Source organism: Xyrauchen texanus, chromosome 48, assembly GCF_025860055.1.
Source record: "Xyrauchen texanus isolate HMW12.3.18 chromosome 48, RBS_HiC_50CHRs, whole genome shotgun sequence".
NCBI lineage: Eukaryota > Metazoa > Chordata > Actinopteri > Cypriniformes > Catostomidae > Xyrauchen > Xyrauchen texanus.
This window is the reverse complement of record NC_068323.1, coordinates 19,120,122-19,146,528: the sequence shown is the minus strand read 5'-3', so window position 1 is coordinate 19,146,528 and position 26,407 is coordinate 19,120,122. Positions and strand designations below refer to the sequence as shown.

The 26,407-nt window shown below is 39.7% G+C and overlaps 1 protein-coding gene across 2 annotated transcripts in view; it reads left to right on the top strand.

Annotated features, from left to right (window-relative positions):
* LOC127639890 (apoptosis-stimulating of p53 protein 2-like) overlaps nt 1-26,308 on the top strand; it is a 35,224-nt gene extending 8,916 nt beyond the window's left edge. The window contains exons 2-18 of one of the 2 annotated variants that reach the window (XM_052122192.1): nt 7,540-7,681; nt 8,366-8,479; nt 12,667-12,743; nt 12,891-12,992; nt 13,211-13,388; nt 17,128-17,312; nt 17,837-18,001; nt 18,192-18,363; nt 18,512-18,619; nt 18,986-19,065; nt 19,382-19,778; nt 20,457-21,220; nt 22,234-22,371; nt 22,511-22,644; nt 23,006-23,172; nt 24,520-24,719; nt 25,106-26,308. In XM_052122192.1, the coding sequence (XP_051978152.1) occupies nt 7,540-7,681; nt 8,366-8,479; nt 12,667-12,743; nt 12,891-12,992; nt 13,211-13,388; nt 17,128-17,312; nt 17,837-18,001; nt 18,192-18,363; nt 18,512-18,619; nt 18,986-19,065; nt 19,382-19,778; nt 20,457-21,220; nt 22,234-22,371; nt 22,511-22,644; nt 23,006-23,172; nt 24,520-24,719; nt 25,106-25,147 (3,165 nt within the window). In that variant the 3' untranslated portion in view covers nt 25,148-26,308. Of the gene's footprint in view, nt 1-7,539; nt 7,682-8,365; nt 8,480-12,666; nt 12,744-12,890; nt 12,993-13,210; nt 13,389-17,127; nt 17,313-17,836; nt 18,002-18,188; nt 18,364-18,511; nt 18,620-18,985; nt 19,066-19,381; nt 19,779-20,456; nt 21,221-22,233; nt 22,372-22,510; nt 22,645-23,005; nt 23,173-24,519; nt 24,720-25,105 lie in introns of both variants that reach the window. The other variant, XM_052122191.1, reaches the window with a different exon arrangement.
* Nucleotides 26,309-26,407: the final 99 nt, after the last annotated feature.

Here is a 26,407-nt window from a genome sequence, read left to right as displayed (position 1 = left end):
TGGGTCAGAAGTTGACATATGCTTTGCTAGTATTTGGTAGCATTGACTTTAAATTGTTTAACTTGGGATAAACATTTTGGGTAGTCTTCCACAAGCTGCTCACAATAAGTTGCTGGGATTTTGGCCCATTCCTCCAGACAGAGCTGGTGTAATTGAGTCAGGTTTGTAGGCCTCCTTGCACATGCTGTTTCTGTTCTGCCCACAAAGTTTCTATCAGATTGAGGTCAGGGCTTTGTGATTGCTACTCCAATACCTTGACTTTGTTGTCCTTAAGCCATTTTGCCACAAATTTGGAGGTATGCTTGGGGTCATTGTCCATTTGGAAGACCCATTTGTGACCAAGCTTTAACTTCCTGGCTGATGTCTTGAGATGTTGCTTCAATATATCCACATTATTTTCCGTCCTCATGATGCCATCTATTTTGTGAAGTGAACCAGTCCCACCTGCAGCAAAGCACCCCCAGAAAATGATGCTGCTACCCCCCTCATGGTTGGGATGGTGTTCTTCGGCTTGCAAGCCTCACCCTTTTTCCTCCAAACATAACAATGGTCGTTATGGCCAAACGGTAAAATTTTTGTTTCATCAGACCAGAGGACATTTCTCCAAAAAGTAAGATCTTTGTCCCCATGTGCCCTTGCAAACTGTAGTCTGGCTTTTTTATGGCAGTGGCTTCTTCCTTGATGAGCAGCCTTTCAGGTTATGTCGATATAGGTCTCGTTTTACTGTGGATATAGATACTTGTCTACCTGTTTACTCCAGCATCTTCACAAGGTCCTTTGCTGTTGTGGGTTTGATTTGCACTTTACACACCAAACTATATTAATCAATAGGAGGCAGAATGTGTCTCCTTCCTGAGCAGTATGATGGCTGCGTGGTCCAATGTTGTTTATATTTGCGTACTATTGTTTTTACAGATGCAATGTGGTACATTCAGGTGTTTTGAAATTGCTCCCAAGGATGAACCAGACTTGTGGAGGTCCACAATTATTTTTCTGAGGTCTTGGCTGATTTCTTTTGATTTTCCCATGATGTCAAGCAAAAGACACTGAGTTTGAAGGTAGGCCTTAAAATACATCCACATGTACACCTCCAAATTTAGTACAACTTTTATCAGAAGCTATTGTCTAAAGGCTTGACATAATTTTCTGGAATTTTCCAAGCTGCTTAAAGGCACAGTTTACTTAGTGTATGTAAACTTCTGACCCACTTGAATTGTGATATAGTCAATTAAAAGTTAAACAGTCTATCTGTAAACAATTGTTGGAACAATGACTTGTGTCATGCACAAAGTAGATGTCCTAAATGACTTGATTTATCTGACAACTGTTGCAGAAGAGAAAATTAAAGTATAGGTCCATGGCCCATTTGTATACATTACACAGTCGTCTGTTTTCCAAACATAAGCCATAAATGTTTCCGTAGTCTATTTTCACCTGGTACACCGACTTGTCCACTCACAGCTTTCCATGAGGCTGTTTATTTGTTGAAACGTTAGTTGTTAGGAGGAAATTCAGCATCTGCGAGTATATTTTTCTCCATGTTGTTTTTGACTACATAAAAGATAAATGTGGTTTGATTGATTGTGAATAAATTCAGCTCTGATTGGTTAGTGACAAGCGGCAGCCATGGAAAGATAAAACATGACAAGCAGTCGTGCACAACAAAGCGGCAGGTTTCTCGTGAATTGGCATGGAAAGGCCATATCTGTTCTGCCATATCACTCATTGAAAATGAATAAGGAAAGTGTGTTGACTTTTACATATACGGAATATATTCTTAGATGTGCATCAAAAAAGTCATAATTTGCTCATAACTGGATGAACTAGGGAATCAATATCATCATACAGCATTTCAAACATTACCATAGTCATTCTGAAATGCTGGAGCCAAAGCCTGTTATCAAAATTATTGGCTAGAATGCAACATTGCCTCTCTCAGACATAAGACATCTGCCGCCGATCGCTAACATAAATTAAGTTCTTCAGAGCATTTTAAACCACAAGTAATTTATTACACTTGATAAAGAGCCACATGACCTTCCACAGTGGCTACAAATTCCAGTTTATTTTGCAGCAGTTTCCCTGGAAGTGGCTATTTTGTTCTCTTGAATACATGGGATGGAAACACTGCTTTATTCACAAATTGTTTTTGCAATATTCAGTTCCATCACAACTTGGATGGAAACCTGATCATTGGCACTTACATTTTTATCACATTTCTTTCACCCATTTCATAGTATGGAACCCTTATCAGGATTCATTTTTACTGACCCTTTCAGATCAACTGCATTCCTGAACCAGCATTAATTCATACATACCTGCAGCAAGACAGTGGATGTGGATGGAAGTGTCTTACCAGTCATGTGCACATCCAAAGGCAGATTAAACTTTGAGATTATATGGTCCTCCAGAATCTGAATTTGAAAAAGTTTATATGAAATTCATGGTCTTGGGAAAAGAAAGACCTTGTGTAATCAGGTTGGTAAATTCAAGTTTTTAGTATTCGAGTGGTGGATTTCAGACCACAAATTTAGCTGGTAACATTTGGTTGGGAAATTAAGGCTGGACCATCACCTGCTTTTTAGAAATAATCTGGGATGGACCAATAAAAAAACAAACAGTTTGGCTTGGTTTTAATGTCAAGCCAAAAAAGAGAAGCAAAATCAAACAACACATTTTTAAAATTAGTATTAATTTAACAGTAAATAACATTGAAAGGAATTAAAAAATATTGAAGTGGAATCTCTTTAATTTCTTAATCATTTCTGATAGACAGCATTGACTTTAAGATCAGTCATGAAATGCAATATGGCGCAAGCTAAAGGTCATTTGAATCTAATCTTTGTCTAGCATTTAAATTGCCTCAGTTGTTTGCAGGTTTCAGTTGATGATTTTCGCACTAAACCCCTCCTCCTCCCCAGCAACACTTGTCTAGATTTGGTGTAAAGGTATTGTAGGTGTCTAATTGTGCAGCAGCAGCAGCATGTCTTATATGTTTAAATGTGCAGCAGTATGTCTTACATGTTGAATACAACATGTCTGCATTAGGGATGTCGCGATTAACCGATTTCACAATTAACCATGATAAAATGGTCACGGTTATTAAACCGTAAGAATTTGGAAGCTATGGTTAAAAACCGGAAAAAACAACTATGTTGTATATTTATTGTATATGTATATACTGAAAATGAGTCTGACAGTGTGGATCTAACTACTTGCGCTGCACGTGTGTCCTACCCTCTGCCTGGCTGATCTTTGAGGCTGTTACTATGGTAACGGAGTTCACCAGGCGATTGTCTAGGTAAGGCAGGGCACGTGCAGAACGTGAACTTTCAGCGCACGTGAAACTCTCAATATGAAAATAAGGCAGAACAACACAATCTCCCGGAGTTCTATCCACTGAAGAAGCAAATTAAATCAGATATTTGGGAGTATTTTGGCTATCTAAAGACGGGTATCCAGTATGCAAAATGTGCAGACGAAAAGTGTCAGCAAAAGCGGCAAACACATCTAATATGATCCAGCATCTGAGGGATCACCATCCAGAGATTCATGCCCAGATGAAGGTAATAATTTTACAAACACAGTAAATGTTATATGTAGTGTACAGAATACAGCAGCATGTCTGGTCTTTAATGAACCTAAGAGAGCATATGTTACACCACTCTTTGTCTCTCTCCACTGGCTGCCGGTTCATGCACGTACTAAATTCAAGGCCCTGATGCTGGCATACAAAACAGTCACTGGGTCTGCTCCAGCATACCTAAAAACATTTATGCAGAGCTACTTTCCCACCAGAAGCCTGCAGTCGGCTAAGGAACGTCGCCTTGTCGTACCAAAACAGAGAGGCACCAAAACACTTTCTTTCACTTTTAGTTTCATCATACCAAGTTGGTGGAATGACCTTCCTAACTCAATCCGTGAAGCTGACTCACTTTCTATCTGCAAAAAACGCATCTTTTCCAAAAGCACTTAACCGGTCACAAAAAATAAAAATAAATATAAATATATATATATATATATATATATATATATATATATATATATATATATATATATATATATTTACAATTCTTGTTGCACATAAATCTGTTTTGTATACTATTCGGATGATAGTGAAACTTTGTAGTATGGCACTTTTAGTACCACTGTCTCCTTAAGATAATTCGCTTATGTTTTCCTCTTTTGTAAATCGCTTTGGATAAAAGCGTCTGCCAAATGAATAAATGTAAATGTAAATTACTACTTACCTTTTGGTAAAGTCAAACATTGAATTGAAACTGTGAATCTGAAGAGTTGTATATTTTAAGTTTAAAAGAGGAGGGGTTCAGCCTTATATTGTGAATGTGATGCCTTAACCTACTAACTTGTCATATTCATTATAATAGTTTAAAATGTATTCAGAGACTTATTATAGCTGAAATTAGATTAAATTGAGAGACATTTTAACTTAATTTTATCATGAATTTGTATTTATGTGGAGTGGTTGTGGCATAGTGGTCTAAAGCACATAACTGGTAATCAGAAGGTCACTGGTTCGATCCCCACAGCCACCAACATTTTGTCCTTGAGCAAGACACTTAACTCCAGGTTGCTCCAGGGGGGTTGTCCCTTTAATAAGTGCACTGTAAATACATATGTAAAAGGTAAGATTTATTAGTGAAAATTGAATTCCCTTCCGATTCAGTTCACCCAACATTGTTGTAAGCACTATGGAGTGCCCTTCTAAACGACCTTGTTGAAACCCTTAGACAATCACGCCAATCCTCTGATTGGCAATGTTGTCACCCCTGTAGGTGCACATTCAGCCTATGTGAGTGGGCGCTCAGTCACCATTTCCTTCAAGGCTTTGTCTTGGAAAACTTTCTGCTTCACCGTCGATATACATTTACAATGGACGGACATTCTCAGCAAGACACGAACATGACGACTCGCTGCCTTTGCTTAGCGCCTGCACCGAGAGGCATTCTGCTCCCCTGTGTGTTCCGATGAAGAGTTCTCCACATCGCCATCGAAGATGCTCACGGTGAATGTGTTCTTCACTTCTGACGCTCGTCGTTGATTAACGTGGCAATTCAGTGAAATATATACAGTACTGTGCAAAATTCTGGCACATAAGATGTTTTACAAAAAGTCTGGGATTACATCTGAATTTCAGAGTGGAACTTTTGTCATGCCAGGGAGCATTACCAGAGGAATGGTGACTACATGCTCAGACAGTGATGCGGATTTGGGAAATATTTAGCAAAGCGGAAGTTGACCTTTTCACCTGCGTGGAGAACGGCCACTGTTCCCTTTGGTATGGCCCCACTGGACATAGACGTGCTGGCTCACAAATGACTGGCAAAACACAAGGATGCATTTCCCCCGTGCACCTCCTTCATTCTGTCATAAGCAAAGTCAGAGTGGATATGGAAACAATTCTGTTAATTGCGCCAAAATGGCCCAATCAGTCCTGGTTTCTGGATGATGATAAAAATACTAGACGGCCCTCCATTTAAAATACCGCTGAGGAGAGGCCTTCTCTCTCAAGCACAATGCACGATTTGGCATCCACAGCCAGAGCTGTTAACCTACACCTGTGACCTCTGAATGGAGCACATAGCACCATCCACAAGATGCCTCTATACAATTACATGGCGTGTGTTTGAAAACTGGTGCTCTTTGTGTGGTAAAGATCCGGTGAATTGCCCCATAACTGAGATTTTTACATTCCTTCAAGAGCGGCTGGGCGCTGGTCTTACTCCGTCAACGCTCAAGGTTTATGTAGCGACTATCTCAGCATACTACACTCTGGAGGCTGTCTTGTCGATAGGCAAAAAAAATTTATTCATAAAATTCCTTAGGGGAGTGATGCATTTGAACCCCCCCTTGCCCTGATATGGTGCGGACTTGACACTTAAATCTGGTACTGAAGGCACTCAAAAGCTTCAAGCCATTGGAATCTGTTGAGCTGCGAGTGCTTTCCTTAAAGCTCACACTCCTATTGGCTTTGGCCTCATTTAAATTGGTGGGTGACATGCAGGCGCTGTCGACTGACAGCTCATGCCTGGAGTTTGGTCCAGATTTGTCAAAAGCTACCATTAAACCTAGAAAATGCTACGTGCCTTTTCCAAAGGTTTTATCAACGCCCTTCAGTGCTCAGTGGGTTCGGTTGCAAGCCTTCTTTTCCCCACCATTTAATTCAGATGAAGAGCAATCTATGCATATGTTATTATGTTATGCCCGCTGAGGGTATTGCATACATATGTTGAGTGCACCTGTCAGTTTAGGCTGTCGGATCAGCTCTTTATTTGTAATAGAGGATGCACAAAAGGAATGTCTGTCTCCAAACAAATGTTCTCTCACTGGATCATTGATGTGATTGACCTTTCTTATGAATCACAGGGCGTAAATTGCCCTATTGGTGTCAAAGCGCATTCAACCAGAGGCATGGCCTCTTCATAGGTGTGGACAAATGGTGTGTCCTTTCAGGAAATATGTTTGGCAGCAGGATAGTCCTCACAAAACAAGTTCACAAGATTTTATAATCTGGACGTGGCAACCATCTCCTCACAAGTCCTCTTTGTATAGAGTGCTTATTACATTCAAGTAGGTGAGCACAAGCCAGCCACCTAATTATAAGCTGTTGAACTGCCCTTTAAGTCATAAGCAATCCCATAAGAGATGATAACTACTTTTCCAATCATGTTGTGAGAGGGTTAATAAACCATACTTTGTACATCTATATGGTTCATATAGATCCCAGACTCCATTTCCATCTGGTGTCCGCCACATGGGACTATTCGTATGAACTTTAATATGACTTCGGCCTGTGGTCTGCGACTATAATGAATAACTCTATTTAGTGGTATAACTCTGGGAGTGTAATGTCACGTAGTGTGGCGTGATGGGATATAGTGCATACAGCAATCTCTCGTTCCCTTCATCTCAGGGAACCGAGGTTACATGTGTAACCGGAGACAATTTACACACATCGACCACAATTTCATCATCTTCCTAAGAAAATCCTGAACTGCAGTTTGTGCCATAATTACAAATGTATTATCTCCTTGCATTCTGACTAATTACCCCATGCTTGTGTTTTATTTCTGGATAAGAACCCTCTTGATGTGACAGCCATCTGTGCAGGCTGCAGTTAAAGTGCCAAGACAGAAATACAGCTTTTTTTTTCTCTCCATGGTCAGCCATTCATCTCGTCACAGCTGTACATGTGTATACATGTCTACAGTTAACCAGTCACACATGAGATGGTTGAGAGCATTCATAATGGAGCTACCTGCTTTCACCTATACAATAAAAAAATGAAGGTTCCTCAATTGTTCTTTGCTGCGTGGGTTCGGCAATGAACCGTCTTCTTATTAAGACTAAGTTTAGCTGTATATGGTTCTTGACTTGGCTATGGTTCTTTTTAGATTATAAAAACAATTGGGGGTACATTATAGTTTCACCAATGATGTTTCAATCTTAGCAATCTTAAAATGAGATTGGTGGCACATTATAACCGCTTCCTGTTGTGTCCTTTTTTTAATGCTCCAGATGTTTTTAACCGTGTACCTCAGCAACAGTGACTTCACCGAGCTTCCAATCACACCGGAGACACTGTGTCGAGATGTGGTGGACATGTGTAAAGAGCCGGGGGAGGTGGACTGCTATCTGGCCGAGATGTGGAGAGGATCTGGTATGTACTAACCAGAGCAGTTTTTGTGTTGTCATAATAAAAGAATGTTCCATGTTCAACACAAGTTAAGCTCAATTGACAGCATTTGTAGCATAATGTTGATTACCACAGAAAATGGATATAACATTACACAGATAAAGTTAGTAAGTGATTTTATCACACTAAAATCATGTTAGCATGTATTATGTTTACATCTTGTGGCTATATTTTTGAACGGTGTATTTTAATGTTTATGGACTTCCACTGTAAGTGCCATGATAACCAACATTATGCCACAAATGCTTAATCATATATTTGAGCAATACATTTTCAATGTGTTATTCTGATATGGCTTCACATATAATTATAAATCATTTACTCACTGTCATGTCATTGCAAATTGAATGAATCGTGATATTTTTTAAGGATCTTTACGCAGCTCTTTGCCTTCCAATAAAGCCATACAGTGGTTTAGTTTTAGAGGGCTGTCAAAAAAGGCAGAATTGTTTATTTGTGGGTGAACTAGACCTTTACCAAAGTCATTGCACTTTTAGAACATCATGTACAAATGTACAGAAGGGTGGTTTTGTTGCTGCACCTGTCCATGCGACAGTGGCATAAAGGTGCAGTGGTGCATCACTGAAGAATGGAACTTTGCCACCTAATTTGCATCCCCTGTTTCTAATTGGTCGTTTCCTTACTCAGAGCGTGTGATTGGTGACAGCGAGCGAATCGTTGAGGTGCTGCAGCGCTGGGGTCAGCAGAGGGCGGAGGCGCGATTCTTCCTGCGACATGACCGAGCACCCAGACACGATACAGGTGAGAGATAGAGAGATGATATGATTCATCTTGACTGTAAATGTATGGAGGACAATGCAATAAATAATAAAATGGAGAAAAGGTTTTCTCTCAGTGATACTCGTGTGAAAATATAAACAGTATTGTTAAAAGTGATGAATATGACCTCTCTACAAGGGGTGATAGTTAGCGTCAATACTCGCTAAGCTACCCAGGGCCCCCAATTTTCTGCAATTCTAAATAAATCAATACTATGATAACAATTTACAATGAAAGTTTTTATTTAGGAAGAGTTCAGAGATCAACGTTTGGTGGAATAACTCTTCCATGCATCTTGGCATGCTCTCTACCAGTCTTTCACAAAAGTGTCTTGAAAATAATGCCAAATTGTAAAAAAATCACAATGTTCCTAAATGTAGGCTTCGTTTTCTTTAAGTAAGATATAATTTCATATATTTTTTTGTCTTGATTTGGGGTTAAATATGACCAGAACATTTTTTTGACGGGTTTCGTGAGGATCCCTCAAACAGAGTCACCAAAATGTAGCTATTTTTTTATTGTTGGCATATTTGAAACCTAATTTTTGTTACCAAATCCTTGTATATCTAATTTTGAATACTGATTTTGTATAGTCCCACACAAAGACAACAGCAATCAATGAAATTGGAGGAGAGGTTTGTTGTCAATTCAGGGCTTGTTTATAATTTACCATCTGATGTAGTGTATAGTTGGATGGTGATTGGAATATAGATTGGCTCTTTTTTGTGTCAAATCTCAGTCCCATGCGATTACATCCTCTCGGCGGTCTGCTGTCATGGCCATGTGGCCATTGCCATTGCAGCGAATGGGCGTGAATGTCATTTCTTTTTATGGGAGACTGTAAATAGAGGGTTGTAAATATGACATGGTTGCGGCTATGTTGCGGAATGAAAATTTACTGCAGATAGGCATGTTGTGCGGGGAATGCCTAAAGGGCTTTGGAACAAATCAGGAAAGATCTTTATCTTGTGTCATGTAAACATGTCCACCCAGTTTGAGACGTTGTTGCGATCTCTTCCAAATCTCTAGTGGAGAAACATTAAGTTCCTGGGTGTTAACTTTGAAAAGTAAATATAGAATAGTGTTTATCATTCAAAACCCATTTTTTTGCTAGTAAAATAAACCTTTAATGAGTAAAAGTTCTGCAAACATTAATATATGAATGATTATTAAAACTAACGTTTTATAAAACTTCACACAACTTCCATAGTAACTGATGAAAGCTAGCTACTTGTTGTTTTGTTGATTGTTTTCCAAGTTATTTTTACCTCAAATGTACCCTGTCATAATCTTTGCTAATTTGTTTACCCAGCGTGTTTAAAGTGAATCCTCCCTATTCCCCCGAGAACTTTAAACATCATTTGAAACTGTGTGTGCGGTTTCAGATTTCTCTCAGTGACTTTGGTCTTCATTACCGGACAAAGACTGGCTGTTACACAACAGCTCAAGCGATATCACCCCCGTGTGCATGGCTTTACCTCACAAAAGAGTGCCTTATTTTTCTGTCGAGCTTAATTATTTTCAATTACACCCCGCTTGGCTTGCATTAGTTTTGTTTGTCGTTTGTTTTCATGTAGTATGGAGGTAAAACCCTATGCTTGTGTAATCGGTAAGCCCTGATTAGGACCCCTGTGGTGTCAGACTATGACCAAGGTCATTTGTTGGCCATTGTTTCACTCTTAGACCGGTTTATCCGGTAACCCATACAAGCAGTGCTAGCAGTGCCAGTGTTGATGTTATGTAAGTGGGACCCTGGCACCGACAGTCATATGCAGGATAATTGAGCACTTTTGCTCAGACAAACAGGCGTTATGTAATTAGGTTCACCCCAGTCCAGTTTCAGTCACAAAACCTCAGTTCTTCAGGCTGAATACATTGCACCTGGCCTTCATTGGTAGTATATTCAAAGTCTAGTCTGTTGTGAGCATTAACTTGGTTCACTCAGAGGGTAGGCATACTGGCAATTTGACATGGTCTTCATATATTATGAATAATTTTTTATATTATTATTTTGTATAGATGTAGTTGTTAAAGGACAGTTTACCCAAGTATAAAAAAAATCTGTCATCATTTACTCACCCGCATGTCGTTTCAAACCCATATGACTTACTTTCTTAAAACACAGAATGAAAAATTCGGAAGAATGTACTCGCATCTTTTTCCATACAATAGAATTGAATGGTGACTGAGGCTGAGGATAAAAAAAGACCCATAAAAGTAGTCCATATGACTTATGTGCCATATTCCAAGTCTTATGAAGCCATTTGATAGCTTTGTGTGACAAACAGATGGAAATTTAAGCTGTAATTCACAGAAAATCTTGACATCACTATAGATCTAAAATCTCATTCTCCCTTCCACATATTCAAACTTAAAGTGTTGCGATCGGTTACAAACAGAGTGTTGTGATTGGTTACAGAGTGTTGTGATCGGCGATGTGCATGATGCAAGATGTGTACTCAATAAAGTGTGACTCGTTCAGTTTTAATATTCAACTAGTAAAAACACTACACGAATATCATATATTGACTTTCCTTTGTGCCTTTGCCTGCCATTGGCAATAATTAAACATAAAAATTATAATTATGTAATTATTTAAAGTTTTCAGAAGACTTGGAATGCATGTATGTTTTTTATTTTGTTTATTTTGTTGTTTATGCATAGTGCTATTTTTTCATAAGAAAAACATGGTTTGAAGGTTTAACTAAAATGTAAAATTTCAAGTAATCGATTAATCGTTCATCAGAGTATTCAATGTAAATATTTTTTTTAAAAACGCTAGTTTTGAGACATTCTGCATCATTGTCTTAAAGGAATGTTCCGTACATTCTAATTAAGATCAAATGACAGCATGTGTGGCATAATGTTGATTACCCAAAAATTATTTCAACCATTTTTAGAATAATAAAAAAAGAAGAAACAAAAAACAAGAAAATCTTGCCCGAAAATAATTGTGGTTGCAGTGTGGCTCTTACAGTGGAAGTGAATGGGTCCAGTTAATTAACATAAAATATTCAGTTTCAAAAGTATAGCCACAAGAGGTAAACATTATTAGTATAAATTATTTTTGTTTGATAAAGATATTTTATTAACGTTATCTGTATAAAGTTATATCCAGTATTACAACTTGGTTGTCATGTAGTGTGACGAAACAGGACGAGATGATTAAAATGTTCCAAAACACAGAGGGCAAATCCAGAGAAGCGTAGTTATACAGAGTGCAAAGACAAGCCAAGAGATCAGTTCAGTAAACAAACAGGCGGAGCAGGGCAAGGGGAAAAAACAAACACGAGAAAGTACGAAAGGTTTAAAAACTACTAGTTATACTGGAGTTAGCAAAGCAGGATAACTTTCTTGCGATAACCAACAAAAACCAAGTGAACAGGCAGGGTATAAATAGAGAACAAATCAGTGCAGGTGAAACTAATATTCGGGTGATTGGGAACGAGTGTGAGAACTGGAACAAGCGGGGTGGATTGTGGAACTGGAGTCCATGACATGTAGACATAAAAGCTGGTAAACACTGTAATCTAGTTAATGGCATAGCTCTGGTAAATCCCTGATTTTATCACACTAAAAGCATGATAAGACATACAGTATAATGTTTACGTCTTGTGGCTATAGTTTTGAAACCTTGTATATTTGAAGTTTTATAGACTGGCCCCATTCACTTCCATTGTAAGTGCCGCACTGCAACCACAATTATTTTTGGTCAAGATTATCTGTGAATGACAACTTAAATAATCAGTCTTTTTTTCACTCAAAGCTATCATATGGCTTCATTAGACTTGGAATATAGCACAAAATGCATATGGACTAGAGTATTTTTATGGGGCTTTTTTTTGGTCCTCAGTCGACATTTGTATGCAAAACACAGTGTAAACATTCTTCAGTATTTCTCATTTATTTTTCCACAGAAGAAAAAGTCATACAGGTTTTGAACAACATGAGGGAGAGTAAAATATGATGTAATTTTAATTTTTAGGTGAACTATCCCTGGGATGGGACAAAGGACCCTGATTATGTTCACTTGTATTTAAATGTATATTGGGTCAGTCCTGATGTCTTTGTGCTTCTGTCTGTGCAAGCTGTTCTCTATCACACTATCTCTCATGCTCTTCCTTCTCTCTCTGTCTCTGTCTCTCTCTAAATGTCACTGTGGACTCCAGGAGGTCACAGAGCTGCAGAGCCTCTTGTCAGGAGGAATGCTGTAAAGGGGACAGTGGACAGACTCATGGAGAATGGAGTGAGTGTTCAATACCTTGTGGTTCCTGCACAAACGATTGTCACTAAATCTGTTTGTTAGTCTCTTTACAGCGACTATTTAACATTGACAGCATTGAAGCCCAACAGATGTTCGTATATAGCTAAAATATTGCTTTAATTTTTCTAGATGGTGCCCCCTCGTATGGACCTCACTCTGAGTGAGCTTCAAGAGATGGCATCACGTCAACAACAACAGATCAATGCTCAACAACAGGTCCTGGCCTCTAAGGTACAGTGCCATTGAAAGGAATAGTTCACCCAAAAACGAAAATTCTGTGACAATTTACTGTACTCATTCTCAACTTCAAACAGCTAAGACCAGCATACCATCTTTGGCTGGTTTAAGATTTTTTTTTTCCCCAGTGTAAATGAAAACAGTTAGCTCATTTAATGTCTTATTTAATTTTAAAATGAGTTTGAGGGAGATGTTGACCTTACACCTCACAGGAACAGCGACTGCAATTTCTGAAGCTGCAGGATCAGCGGAAGCAGCAGCAGCAGATATCTGACCAGGAAAAGCTGCGACAGTTACGGGAGAATGCAGAAAACCAGGAGGCCAAACTGCGCAGGGTTCGAGCTCTGAAAGGACAAGTGGAACAGAAGCGCGTCAGCAACAGCAAACTGGGTCAGAATCAGTAGACTTCAGAGAGTGAAATAAAAAGAAAACAGACAAAAGAAAAGGGGTAGCATGAATAGGGGAAGTTAAAGACAAGAAAAGTCTACAACAAATGACATTAAATGAGAAACAAGAGCCATGGGTATAGACATGTCTAACAACCTCTTAGCAACTGATAGCAATGATCTAACAACCACCCAGAACACATTCGCAGCCACATAGCAATGTGCTAACAACCACTCTGAAACACAGTAGCAACCAGATAGCAATGTGCTAACAACCACCTAGAACACCTTCACAGCCACATAGCAATGTGCTAACAACCAGTCTGAAACACCACAGCAACCACATAACAATGTACTAACAACAACCACCCAGAACAACTTCACAGCCACACAGCAATGAACTCTGAAAAACTTTCACAGCCACACAGCAATGTGCTAACAACCACTCTGAAACACCTTAGCAACCAAATAACAATGTACTAACAACCACTCTAAAACACCCTAGCAACCACATAGCAATGTGCTTACAACCGCTTTGAAACACTGTAGTAACCACATAGCATTGTGCTAACAACCACCCAGAACACCTTCACAGCCACATAGCAATGTTCTAACAGCCACTCTGAAACACCCTAGCAACCACATAGCAATGTGCTAACAACCAATGTGAAACACCTTAGCAACCACATAGCAATGTGCTAACAACCACTCTAAAACACCCTAGCAACCACATAGCAATGTTCTAACAGCCACTCTGAAACACCCTAGCAACCACATAGCAATTTGCTAACATCCACTCTGAAACACCATAACAACCACATAGCAATGTGTTAACAACCACTCTGAAACACCATAGTAACCACATAGCAGTGTGCTAACAACCACTCTGAAACACCTTAGCAACCACATAGCAATGTGTTAACAGCCACCCAGAAAACATTAGAAACCACAAAGCAATTTGTTAACAACCACCCAAAACAACTTAACAGTGACATAACTATGTGCTAACAACCACTCCGAAACACCTTAACAGCCACATAGCAGTGTGCTAACAACCAACCAGAACACCTTCACAGCCACACAGTAATGTGCTGACAACCACTCTGAAACACCTTAGCAACCACATAATAATGTACTAACAACCACTCTAAAACACCCTAGCAACCACATAGCAATGTGCTTACAACCGCTGTGAAACACTGTAGTAACCACATAGCATTGTGCTAACAACCACCCAGAACACCTTCACAGCCACATAGCAATGTTCTAACAGCCACTCTGAAACACCCTAGCAACCACATAGCAATTTGCTAACAACCACTCTGAAACACCTTAGCAACCACATAGCAATGTGCTGACAACCACTCTAAAACACCCTAGCAACCACATAGCAGTGTTCTAACAGCCACTCTGAAACACCCTAGCAACCACATAGCAATGTGCTAACATCCACTCTGAAACACCATAGCAACCACATAGCAATGTGCTAACAACCACTCTGAAACACCATAGTAAGCACATAGCAATGTGTTAACAACCACTCTGAAACACCTTTGCAGCCACATAGCAATGTGCTAAAACCCACTCTGAAACACCTTAGCAACCACATAGCAATGTGCTAACAGCCACCCAGAAAACATTAGAAACCACAAAGCAATTTGCTAACAACCACCCAAAACAACTTAACAGTGACATAACAATGTGCTAACAACCACTCCGAAACACCTTAACAGCCACATAGCAGTGTGCTAACAACCAACCAGAACACCTTCGCAGCCACACAGCAATGTGCTGACAACCACTCTAAAACACCCTAGCAACCACATAGCAATGTTCTAACAGCCACTCTGAAACACCCTAGCAACCACATAGCAATTTGCTAACATCCACTCTGAAACACCATAACAACCACATAGCAATGTGCTAACAACCACTCTAAAACACCCTAGCAACCACATAGCAATGTTCTAACAGCCACTCTGAAACACCCTAGCAACCACATAGCAATTTGCTAACATCCACTCTGAAACACCATAACAACCACATAGCAATGTGTTAACAACCACTCTGAAACACCATAGTAACCACATAGCAGTGTGCTAACAACCACTCTGAAACACCTTAGCAACCACATAGCAATGTGTTAACAGCCACCCAGAAAACATTAGAAACCACAAAGCAATTTGTTAACAACCACCCAAAACAACTTAACAGTGACATAACTATGTGCTAACAACCACTCCGAAACACCTTAACAGCCACATAGCAGTGTGCTAACAACCAACCAGAACACCTTCACAGCCACACAGTAATGTGCTGACAACCACTCTGAAACACCTTAGCAACCACATAACAATGTACTAACAACCACTCTAAAACACCCTAGCAACCACATAGCAATGTGCTTACAACCGCTGTGAAACACTGTAGTAACCACATAGCATTGTGCTAACAACCACCCAGAACACCTTCACAGCCACATAGCAATGTTCTAACAGCCACTCTGAAACACCCTAGCAACCACATAGCAATGTGCTAACAACCACTCTGAAACACCTTAGCAACCACATAGCAATGTGCTGACAACCACTCTAAAACACCCTAGCAACCACATAGCAGTGTTCTAACAGCCACTCTGAAACACCCTAGCAACCACATAGCAATGTGCTAACATCCACTCTGAAACACCATAGCAACCACATAGCAATGTGCTAACAACCACTCTGAAACACCATAGTAAGCACATAGCAATGTGTTAACAACCACTCTGAAACACCTTTGCAGCCACATAGCAATGTGCTAAAACCCACTCTGAAACACCTTAGCAACCACATAGCAATGTGCTAACAGCCACCCAGAAAACATTAGAAACCACAAAGCAATTTGCTAACAACCACCCAAAACAACTTAACAGTGACATAACAATGTGCTAACAACCACTCCGAAACACCTTAACAGCCACATAGCAGTGTGCTAACAACCAACCAGAACACCTTCGCAGCCACACAGCAATGTGCTGACAACCACTCTGAAACACCATATCAACCACATAGCAATGTACTAACAACATCCATTCAGAACACCTTCGCAGCCGCACAGCAATGTGCTAACAACCACTCTGAAACACCTTAGCAACCACATAACAATGTGCTAACAACCACTCTAAAACACCTTAGCAACTACATAGCAATGTGCTTACAACCGCTGTGAAACACTGTAGTAACCACATAGCAATGTGCTAACAACCACTTTGAAAACCTAGGAAACCGCATAGCAATATGCTAACAACCACTCTGAAAACCTTGGCAACCGCATAGTAATGTGCTAACAACCACCCAGAACACAATACGTACCATTACCATATACAGTATTTATCTGTTTACAGTATTTAAAAAAAGGAAGTTTAAAAAGAGTTTTACATTTTAAGTAAATCCATTTGGTTAGCTAATTATGCTTTACTGTTATAAATTCAGACCTGTTAATAATGATCTAGATTGAGGTACATAATTTGAAGGCTTATATTTTATAATTTAAAAATGTTTTAGGACTTTCTCCAAGATCATTTTGGAACATGTCAATTGTTGTGGTCCATTTGCCCACTAATGGAATGTTTTTTTCTACTGTTGCTGTTATACAGAAATACCATTAGTGACCAAATTAATCAATTGTGACAAAAACTGCTGGGAATGAGAACTTAATTAACAAATTAAGGATATTTGTCATTTGTTTCTATCTCTGTCTAGTGGAGGAAATCGAGCAGATGAACAGTCTGTTCCAGCAGAAGCAGAGGGAGCTGGTGGTAGCCATAAGCCGGGTAGAGGAGTTGAGTCGACAACTGGAGATGTTGCATGGAGGTAAAATGGACGTGTCTCTCGAGGCAGGACCGAGCTCCACCGGAGAGCTAGATCGACTGTATAAAGAGCTTCAGGTGACTAATTATTCTAGCTGTAATCTTGCCAAATTGCCTGATTAGGACACGCTGTTTTGCCACTGTATCTTTAAGTCTTCTATTTGTAAATTACCTCTTTTATGATTGGCTGACCTCTGCATACTTACAGTCATAGTTATCATTGATCAGGGCAGGCCAAGTACATAATACTAATAGACGTTGGTATATAAACGTTGGCAGTATGTAAATGTGATGTTTTTAACATGATGATTTTTGAATGAGCCAGTTATGCTGCTAATATTCATTAAATGATCTAGGTGGACTCTGGGGTTGAAGGTTTTTTTTTAGCAAACTGTAATTTTATGACCCCCTTTAAAAAAACACCTTTGAAATTCTCATCTATAAGGCGTGTCCACCTACAGTATGCATCTATCAATAATGAAGACACATTGACTGTAACATGAAAAATTCAAGATTACAGTGGTAAATTTGCACATTGTCTTAGCCTGCCGCACAAAATCCCACAGTTCCTCTTTTGTTCTGACATTTTCTTGTTTCTTCAGCTGAGGAATAAGGTAAACCAGGAGCAAAGTGCCAAACTCTCTCAGCAGAGAGACTGTCTAAACAAGAGGAACCTTGAAATGGCTGCCATGGACAAAAGGGTAGCTGAACTGAGAGAGAGACTCTGGAAGAAAAAAGCTGCTCTTCAACAGAAAGAAAACTTGCCTGTGAGCAGTTTTGTATTTTTGTCTGTTTCTAAATATGCCTAAAACAAGATGCATTTACTTGAGAAACAAAAATAAGAGAACCTTGAAGAACTTTTTATTAATGAAATACTATATGTATATTCATAAATGTTTTACTTTATTTAATTTGACTTTTTCAAATGTTTTGTTTCACTGTCTTTGTTTCCAGCAGCCAGAAGGGCAGAGCTCTCAGTCTACTAGCATGCCCCGCGTTGCTGCCGTTGGGCCGTATATACAGACCATCCCAGCCCCTGCGGTTCCTCCTAAGCAGGAGATTATGGTGAAGCCTGCTTACCCCGATGGCACATCCACCCTACCCAAACCGCACCCCAAACCCAAAACAAGTACATGTATATGTATATCTGCAGTAATATTACCACCTCGTTACATAACCATGTGTTTGGGTTTGTATGATTTTATCTGCCAACTTCGCTAGTAAACGCTGATCCATCTGTCTTTCACAATTTGCTCCAAACACTTTCCTCGTGCCAGGTATTGATTTCCTGACAAGTAAAATCTCCAACACCGAAACCAACAACAGCTCCCATGGCCACTCCTCCACCCTTCCCCGCATGACCAGCCACAGCTCCCAGGAAAAAGGTACCATATGCCTTTTTCCAACCTTTAAAGACCTGCAAGGATGTAACCAAATATTCAAGATTTGGGGGACCATGGTTGCATCCGAAAGCTAAGTCAGCTGACTTGGTGCCTTGCTGCCTAATCAGTTTATGGCTTTACTGTGTTTTTGTATGAATGGACCTCTTAAAGAAACTGGTCTCAGAACAGTTTGAAAGGCATCTTATTTTCATTCTACCTCCTCCAAATGCAGCATTATCCAGCTTTCAGATGCAGCCCATATGTTAAAGTTTAAGATTCGTTATTAATATTCCACATTGATTAATCGCTGTTATGAAATTTAAAGGGAACATGTCCCCCTCAATGTATGTTCTCCCATTTCTGTTGTAGATCCTGAAGCAGTTTTGAGACAGGCACCTTTGCCCTTGCGCAAGAACCAGAGTAGTGAGGACCTCTTGAGGGATGCACAGGTACTACACTAAGCTTAAAAATTACCAATAAATTATGCAGTAAACGACGGCTAATGCCTAAAACACCTGAGATTTATATAGTAGCAATATTAAATCCAAATTCACCATTGGAGAAGAACCATCTTACTAAATATAGTTCATATTTGAATTTTAGCTATATTTCACCAACATTCCCTGAAGAAAAGGCCAGCTTAGACCAGCACAAATGTCCATGCTGGTTCAGGCTTGTTTAAGCTAGATAGTGTTAGTATGGTGCCATTATACTTAATTCCAGCAATCCATCTTTGAAATCGTGTCTTCCTCTCTTCATTCCTAGTCTGCAGGTAGAATGTTCGGGAAAGTTCCACCTCCGGTTCCGAGCAAGCCCAAACCTGCTCTACCAGGCCAGTCAGCCTCCAGCAAACCTCCGTACAGCACGGGCACGTTCCCTGGCAAGGCCAGATCAGCCCACCAGAAACCTCCAATGCCCCTTCCATCTCATAATAATACCTTACCTTTACCTCTGCCCCCTAAACCGGATGCTTTACCCGCTGCAGCGGTACCTCCTTTCACATCAGAGACTTTGGCGGGGAAAGAAACTTCCACCCCCACAACACTTCACAAGCACAAGATGGGGGCAGCGAGCAGTGACATCATCTCAATATACACCCAACACAGCACTCCTGCGAAGGCTCACCAAGGGCAAAGTACACTGACCCGTTCACAGCCTCGACGTGAGTATTGGCAAACAAATTTAGAGGTGTCTTGTGGTGGATTTGATAAGTTCCTGTTTCACAAGATGTAATGTTAATCTGGATCCATCAATGGAGACCGTTCTTTTGGCTGTGCATTTGCATGTTTGATTATGAAAGCATATATCAACCAAGTGCTGTCAAGCTGCAAAAAAAAGCACGTTAAAGGTAGTCCATACAACTCAAGCATTGTCAACAAGACATGTTGTGTCAATTTGAATGCCATTGGCTCTCTTGTTTTATAACCAATTGCAATTGACAATTACAATGTCTTTAATATTCCTAAAAGGCTCATTTACACAGCCGTTAGCAACATGCACATATTATACAGCAATGCCTTGCACCATTCAGAGTACTCACTTCAATTGAGTAGGGCATAGTGATGCTCACTTTTGCAAAGGGAAAGTGCCCATTCCTTTGGTATATCTCTTTGTAGCAAATAGGGTCCAACTTTACATATCACTAAAACCAAAAGGACATAGGGAAATTTGTACACACAAATAAGGATCTAGTCATTTATTAGTGTGTATTATCAGTATTATGTAATGATATATAATATATCTACATACTTCTGTCTGTATAAAATATTTATGAAATGAGACCCAACAGGTTTATTATAGGCATTTTTATAAACTGTCTGACCCTCGTTCCCTCTCACAGTATACGGTAAACCAGTCATCTCATCCAGTGGGGGGCAGCAGTCATATCCCCAGGACAGCAGTTATCTTGAGAAACCTAGTGGTCTAGATGTCGAACAGGTGGTACAGGGTGCCAATGTGACACCTGCATCCTCCTCAGGGGAGGGCCAGGAGACGGAACGTGTTCCACGGCCCCTCAGTCCAACCAAACTGCTGCCGTTCCTCTCAAACTCCCATCGGCTCCAGAGTGACATGGACTTGGAGGCCCTGAGGAAGAGACTGCACCATGCGCCCCGACCTCTTAAAAAGCGCAGCTCTATAACGGAACCTGAGGGACCTGCCGGTCCCAACATCCAGAAGCTCCTCTACCAGAAGACCACGTTGGCAGCCATGGAGACCACCACTGGAACCCCGACAACTTTCTTTCAGACAGAGGAAGAGGATGGAGGCCGGCAGGCTGATGCTGAGGGCACTAGACCCCAAGAGGGACACCATGATATGACAATACCAGAGTGTGAGAAAGAGGAAGAGGATCTGACCCCTCCACTCCTTCCTCCTCAATCTTCTGTCTTGGAAGATAGCACCATCTCCAACTCTGGACTGAAGGAACCACCTGTGAAGGAAGAACTGCAAGTCTATGGTCCAGCTGCACCAGAACCCTATATTGAGGAGTACCCACCTTACCCCCCACCTCCATATCCCAGTACGACAGAACAGGAGGCACCAGGGGAGGAGAGTGTCAATATGAAGGTTCCAGAGGTCACTGGACAAGTCACGTTACCGCCGGTATGTATTGCTTCTTTCAGTAAGGGCAAAACCACATCCATAGAGAACTGAAGGGGTGTTCACACTGACAACAGTTTGTCTTTATAGTAGATTACAAGCAATTTTGAGATTTGAGTACGGCCACAGATAGTGAGAGAGGGGTGTTGAAGACATTTACATTTACATTTACATTTATGCATTTGGCAGATGCTTTTATCCAAAGCGACTTACAGAGCCCTTATTAGAGACAATCCCCCTGGAGCAACCTGGAGTTAAGTGCCTTGCTCAAGGACACAATGGTGGTGGCTGTGGGGCTCTGGTAATCAGCATCCTTCTGATTACCAGATTACCAGTTATGTGCTTAGACCACTACACCACCACCACTCCATGTTAGACATCTCCAGACAAGACATGTCAGGTCAACAGAGATTCCGATCAAGCCAGTCATTCTTGGCTAGTTACTTAGCTAGTTGCTTAGCAACTAACCACACTAAGATTCTGTGCACTACACAAAGTTCTCATTAAGCATTTCAATAGAGCAAAAGTGGCAACCTGTGATCCTCAATGGGCTTATAATATGCAAAATTAAAGAATGGTTCGGCAGATATTTGTGCATTATTGGCCAATAACCATGCCTGCTTAGTCCATTAACAGATGTGTAAGCTTCCAACTGTGTCAGTTCCAAAATCTGTCAATCGATTTGTCAATGAATAGTGAGCAATTTCTGTTTTCTATGGGTTCTTTTTTTTTTTTTTTTTTAAGTTTAAGGGAATGAGCAAATATTGCATAAAATAAGTGTTCATTTCACAATTTTTTTGAAGTTTTATTGTACTTTTCAATTCTATAATTAAACGGTATTACATCATGTATTACTGTATATCTTCATTATATCGGTTATTGGCCACCCTGCTCTCTAGATATTGGCATCAACATTGGCTATTGAAAACTTGATATATTTCGACCACTATTTCCAACTACCTTGCTGACCATCCATCCTTCCCTCACTCCCTCCCTCTCTCTCTTTTCTTTATCAGGGCAAAAGGACAAACCTTCGTATGATGGGCTCTGAGCGCATCAGCCATGGTATGCGTGTTCGGTTTAACCCATTGGCGCTCCTGCTGGACTCATCTTTAGAGGGTGAATACGACTTGGTCCAGAGAATCATATATGAGGTGAGGAATGCTTCCTTGTAAGTCTGAATTTTAGCATGAACTATCCCTTAAACTTTTTAAATGTGATGCTAAATTGTGACCGTACATCATGTTAGAGCTTTGATTTTCAAGTTAAAATATGTCTGTGTGTCGTGTCCAGGTGGAGAACCCCAGTATGCCCAATGACGAGGGCATCACTGCTCTGCACAATGCTGTATGTGCTGGACACACGGAGATTGTAAAGTTCCTGGTGCAGTATGGAGTTAATGCGAATGCCGCCGACAGTGATGGATGGTGAGTTAAATTTTTACCTAATTGACAGCATGCTCTCGAGCTGGCATGAACTCCACAAGTTTGTGCAAAACCTGATTTTCCATGTTACCTAGCATGATTTAAAAATGTTTCAAAGAGCATTTTTGGAAAAGGAAATGTGACCTTTTGTTTCACACACTGAAAATAGTGCTGAATCTTAAACATTTCTTGTTAATTTCAGTTCATTATGTTTCTTTTTCTTTTCTTTTTTCTCAATTCTAAAACTTATTGTTTATTTCTGGATTTTCAATGTGGTCTCAGACCTTTAAACGATTAAGACTGTAAATAATTCTGCATGTAGATGCAATTCAGCAAAATGAAACCTCTTGTCTTTGTGTGTTAGGACTCCACTGCACTGTGCTGCCTCCTGTAATAATGTGCAAGTGTGTAAGTTTCTGGTGGAGTCTGGAGCTGCAGTGTACGCCACGACCTACAGTGATATGCAGACAGCAGCAGATAAGTGTGAGGAGATGGAGGAAGGCTATGCCCAGTGCTCCCAGTTTCTCTATGGTGAGAAACCACTCCTCCTATTATTACTAAAACACACACACACACGTCTCAATAAATGCAGCATTCGTGCCTTTGGAGTGAAAGGAATATTCCAGGTTCAATAAAAGCTAAGCTCAGTTGACAAAATTTGTGCCATAATGTTGATTACGACAGAAAATATTTGCAACTTAATTTATAAAAAAGAAAACAAAAGTTAAACAATCACGGGTATAGTAAGGCATTTACAATGGAATTGAATGGGGCCTGTTCGTAAACATTAAAATACACACTGTTTCAAAAGTATAGCCACAAGATGTAAACATTATCCATGCTAACATGATTTTAGTGTGAAAGAAAATGAAAGTTGTAATATTGAATATTAATATATTATATAATGTATTATATACATTAAAACCATCTGCCTAATATTGTGTAGGTCCCCCTTGTGCCACCAAAACAGCACCAATCCACATCTTAGTATAGCATTCCGAGATGATATTCTTCTCACCATAATTGTACAGGGCGATTATCGGAGTTACCGAAGACTTTGTCAGTTCGAACCAGTCTGCTGATGACCTCTCTCATCAACAAGACATTTATATCCGCAGAACTACCGCTCACTGGATGTTTTTTTGTTTTTGGCAGCATTCTTTGTAAATCCTACAGACTGTTGTGTGTGAAAATCCCAGGAGATCAGCAGTTACAGAAATAGTGAAACCAGCCCGTCTGGCACCAACAATCATGCCATGGTTGAAATCACTTATATTGCATTTTTCCCCATTCTGATGGTTGATGTGAACATTAACTGAAGCTCCTGACCTGTATCTGCATGATTTGAGTATATCTGTTACTTATAAAATATATAAAAAAAGATGCAGTTTTTTCAGACCTCGAATAATGCAAAGAAAACAAGTTCATATTCATTTTTAAACAACACAATACTAATGTTTGAACTTAGGAAGAGTTCAGAAATCAATATTTGGTGAAAAAAAACCTGATTTTCATTCACAGCTTTCATGCGTCTTAGCATGCTCTATACCAGTCTTTCACATTGCTGTTGGGTGACTTTATGCCACTCCTGCCGCAAAAATTCAAGCAGTTCGGCATTGTTTGACGGCTTGTGGCCATCCATCTTCCTCTTGATCACATTTCAGAGGCTTTCAACCAGTGAATGTAGTTCTATGATTGGCAAAGGCCAAATGCATAATAAGGCCCATCATTTTGTTTATAAAAACATACAAATTATTGACTGTTAATATTGGCAAAAATGTGTATCCCTAGTTTTAAGTTGGATGCAAGCACTGCAAACGCAATGTGCCGACTCTTCTTCTACTGTTTTTAGAAAGATATACATTTGATTTTCCACAGGTGTTCAGGAGAAGATGGGCATCATGAACAGGGGCGTTGTTTATGCCCTGTGGGACTATGAGGCCGAAAGCCCAGATGAGTTGCCCTTTAAGGAGGGAGACTGTCTGACCGTTTTACGAAGAGAGGACAGTGAAGAAACAGAGTGGTGGTGGGCGAGATGTGCCGACAACGAAGGCTACATACCTCGCAACCTGCTCGGGGTGAGGAAATGTCTTATATAAGATATAGAGTAAATTCAGTATATATAAGGAAATGCACATGAATAAAGGTAAAAAAAAAACATTGATGTATTGATTTACAAGTATTCTGAATATTTTGGGGAAGATGTATGCTGCCCTGCAAAATCAAACCGCAATAAGAACGCCAACACTAAAACTAAAACATGGCTTCTAAAATAGTTGGTTTCAGTGTGGATTTTGCAGTTACTGCAGTTTTCTCTGAATCTGAGCATAGACAGATCATGCTCTAAAAGACACCATTTCAGTCAAACCTCAATTTTGACGAAATGTGTTGTGCCTTTGCACTGCAGTATTGACATATTTTTTATTGAAACTTACTTTAGTGTTCACTTTTTTTTTTTTTATAGCTGTACCCAAGAATCAAGCCCAGACAGAGGAGCCTTGCGTAAAATCTTCATTCAGAAACTCCCAACATCGCCGAACCGTCCCAGATCATGGAAAAGTAATATACATTCAACAGTGCTAATGTGCCTGAGGTTTCCTAGCGGTTTTGTACTGTTTCAACAATGGCTTCGTTCGTAAGAGCAAAAGGAAGTTCTGCTCTAAAGATGAACGCATCACATTTACACTGAAAAATCTGAAGAATAATAGTTTTATAGTGGTAGGGTGAATTAGGGTAATCTGGGATGTGCTGTATGATATTCTGACTTTTAGGAGTAATTCAGCCAAAAATGACATTTCTGTCGGTGTTTACGTACCCTGATGTCGTTCCAAACCCGTTGAATCCAATGCTTCATATTCTAAGTCTTCTGAAGATGTATGATAGGTTTTGATGTGAAGCAACCCAAAATGTAAGACTTTATTTCTTTTAGTGAAAATGTAGACATTTGTTGCACATTTATGAGGGCTGTGAGATTAATGTTTGTGTGCTAAAATTGTGTGTTTCCATTGTATAGAAAAAATGGTCCATCATTTCCATTAAGACTGCTTATTTTGTGTTCCGCATAAAGTCATACAGGTTTAGTACGCCATGAGAGTGAGTAAATGGACATTTACATTTTTTGGTGAACTATTCCTTTAAATTGAAAAGTCCCAAATGCAAAAAATATCCCAGATTACCCATATTTACCCTATAATATACACTGTTTCTAAGGTTAAAGGCTTTTTTCTATGTTAGAACAGGTAGACTGAACTTAGATGCGCATTAAGAGGCATGGTTTAAGCGTTCCGGTATAGTTGAATGAAAGGAGTATTTGTTAATGGTACAGATGCATTAATACAGTCATCTGAGTATCATGTCTCATATGAAGGATGTCAAATTTAGGATGTCATTTTTAATCTTTTTGAACAAATATTGATTTTCTGCTGATTTGTTTCACAAACGCCGATTTGCTTCACAAAAAGTGTGTGCAAAAAACGCATTTGTCTTTTGTAGATAAAAGAGGTTTTATATGTTTACCCATTTTTTTTTTTATTCATAATGCCATGTTATGTAAACTTGTTACTATGGTGCTTACTGCTATGCTACAACATGTTCTGTGAACAATTAACAATTTATTCTACAACGCCAAGACTTTTCATTTATGGTATTAAAAACCGTTGAGTCAGAACTCTTACGTCTCGTTTCACAGTTTTTAAACACTTTTGTACGGAAGAAGTAATATAGAGACTTCAACAAAAATACACACTTCACATTTCTGGATTTACAC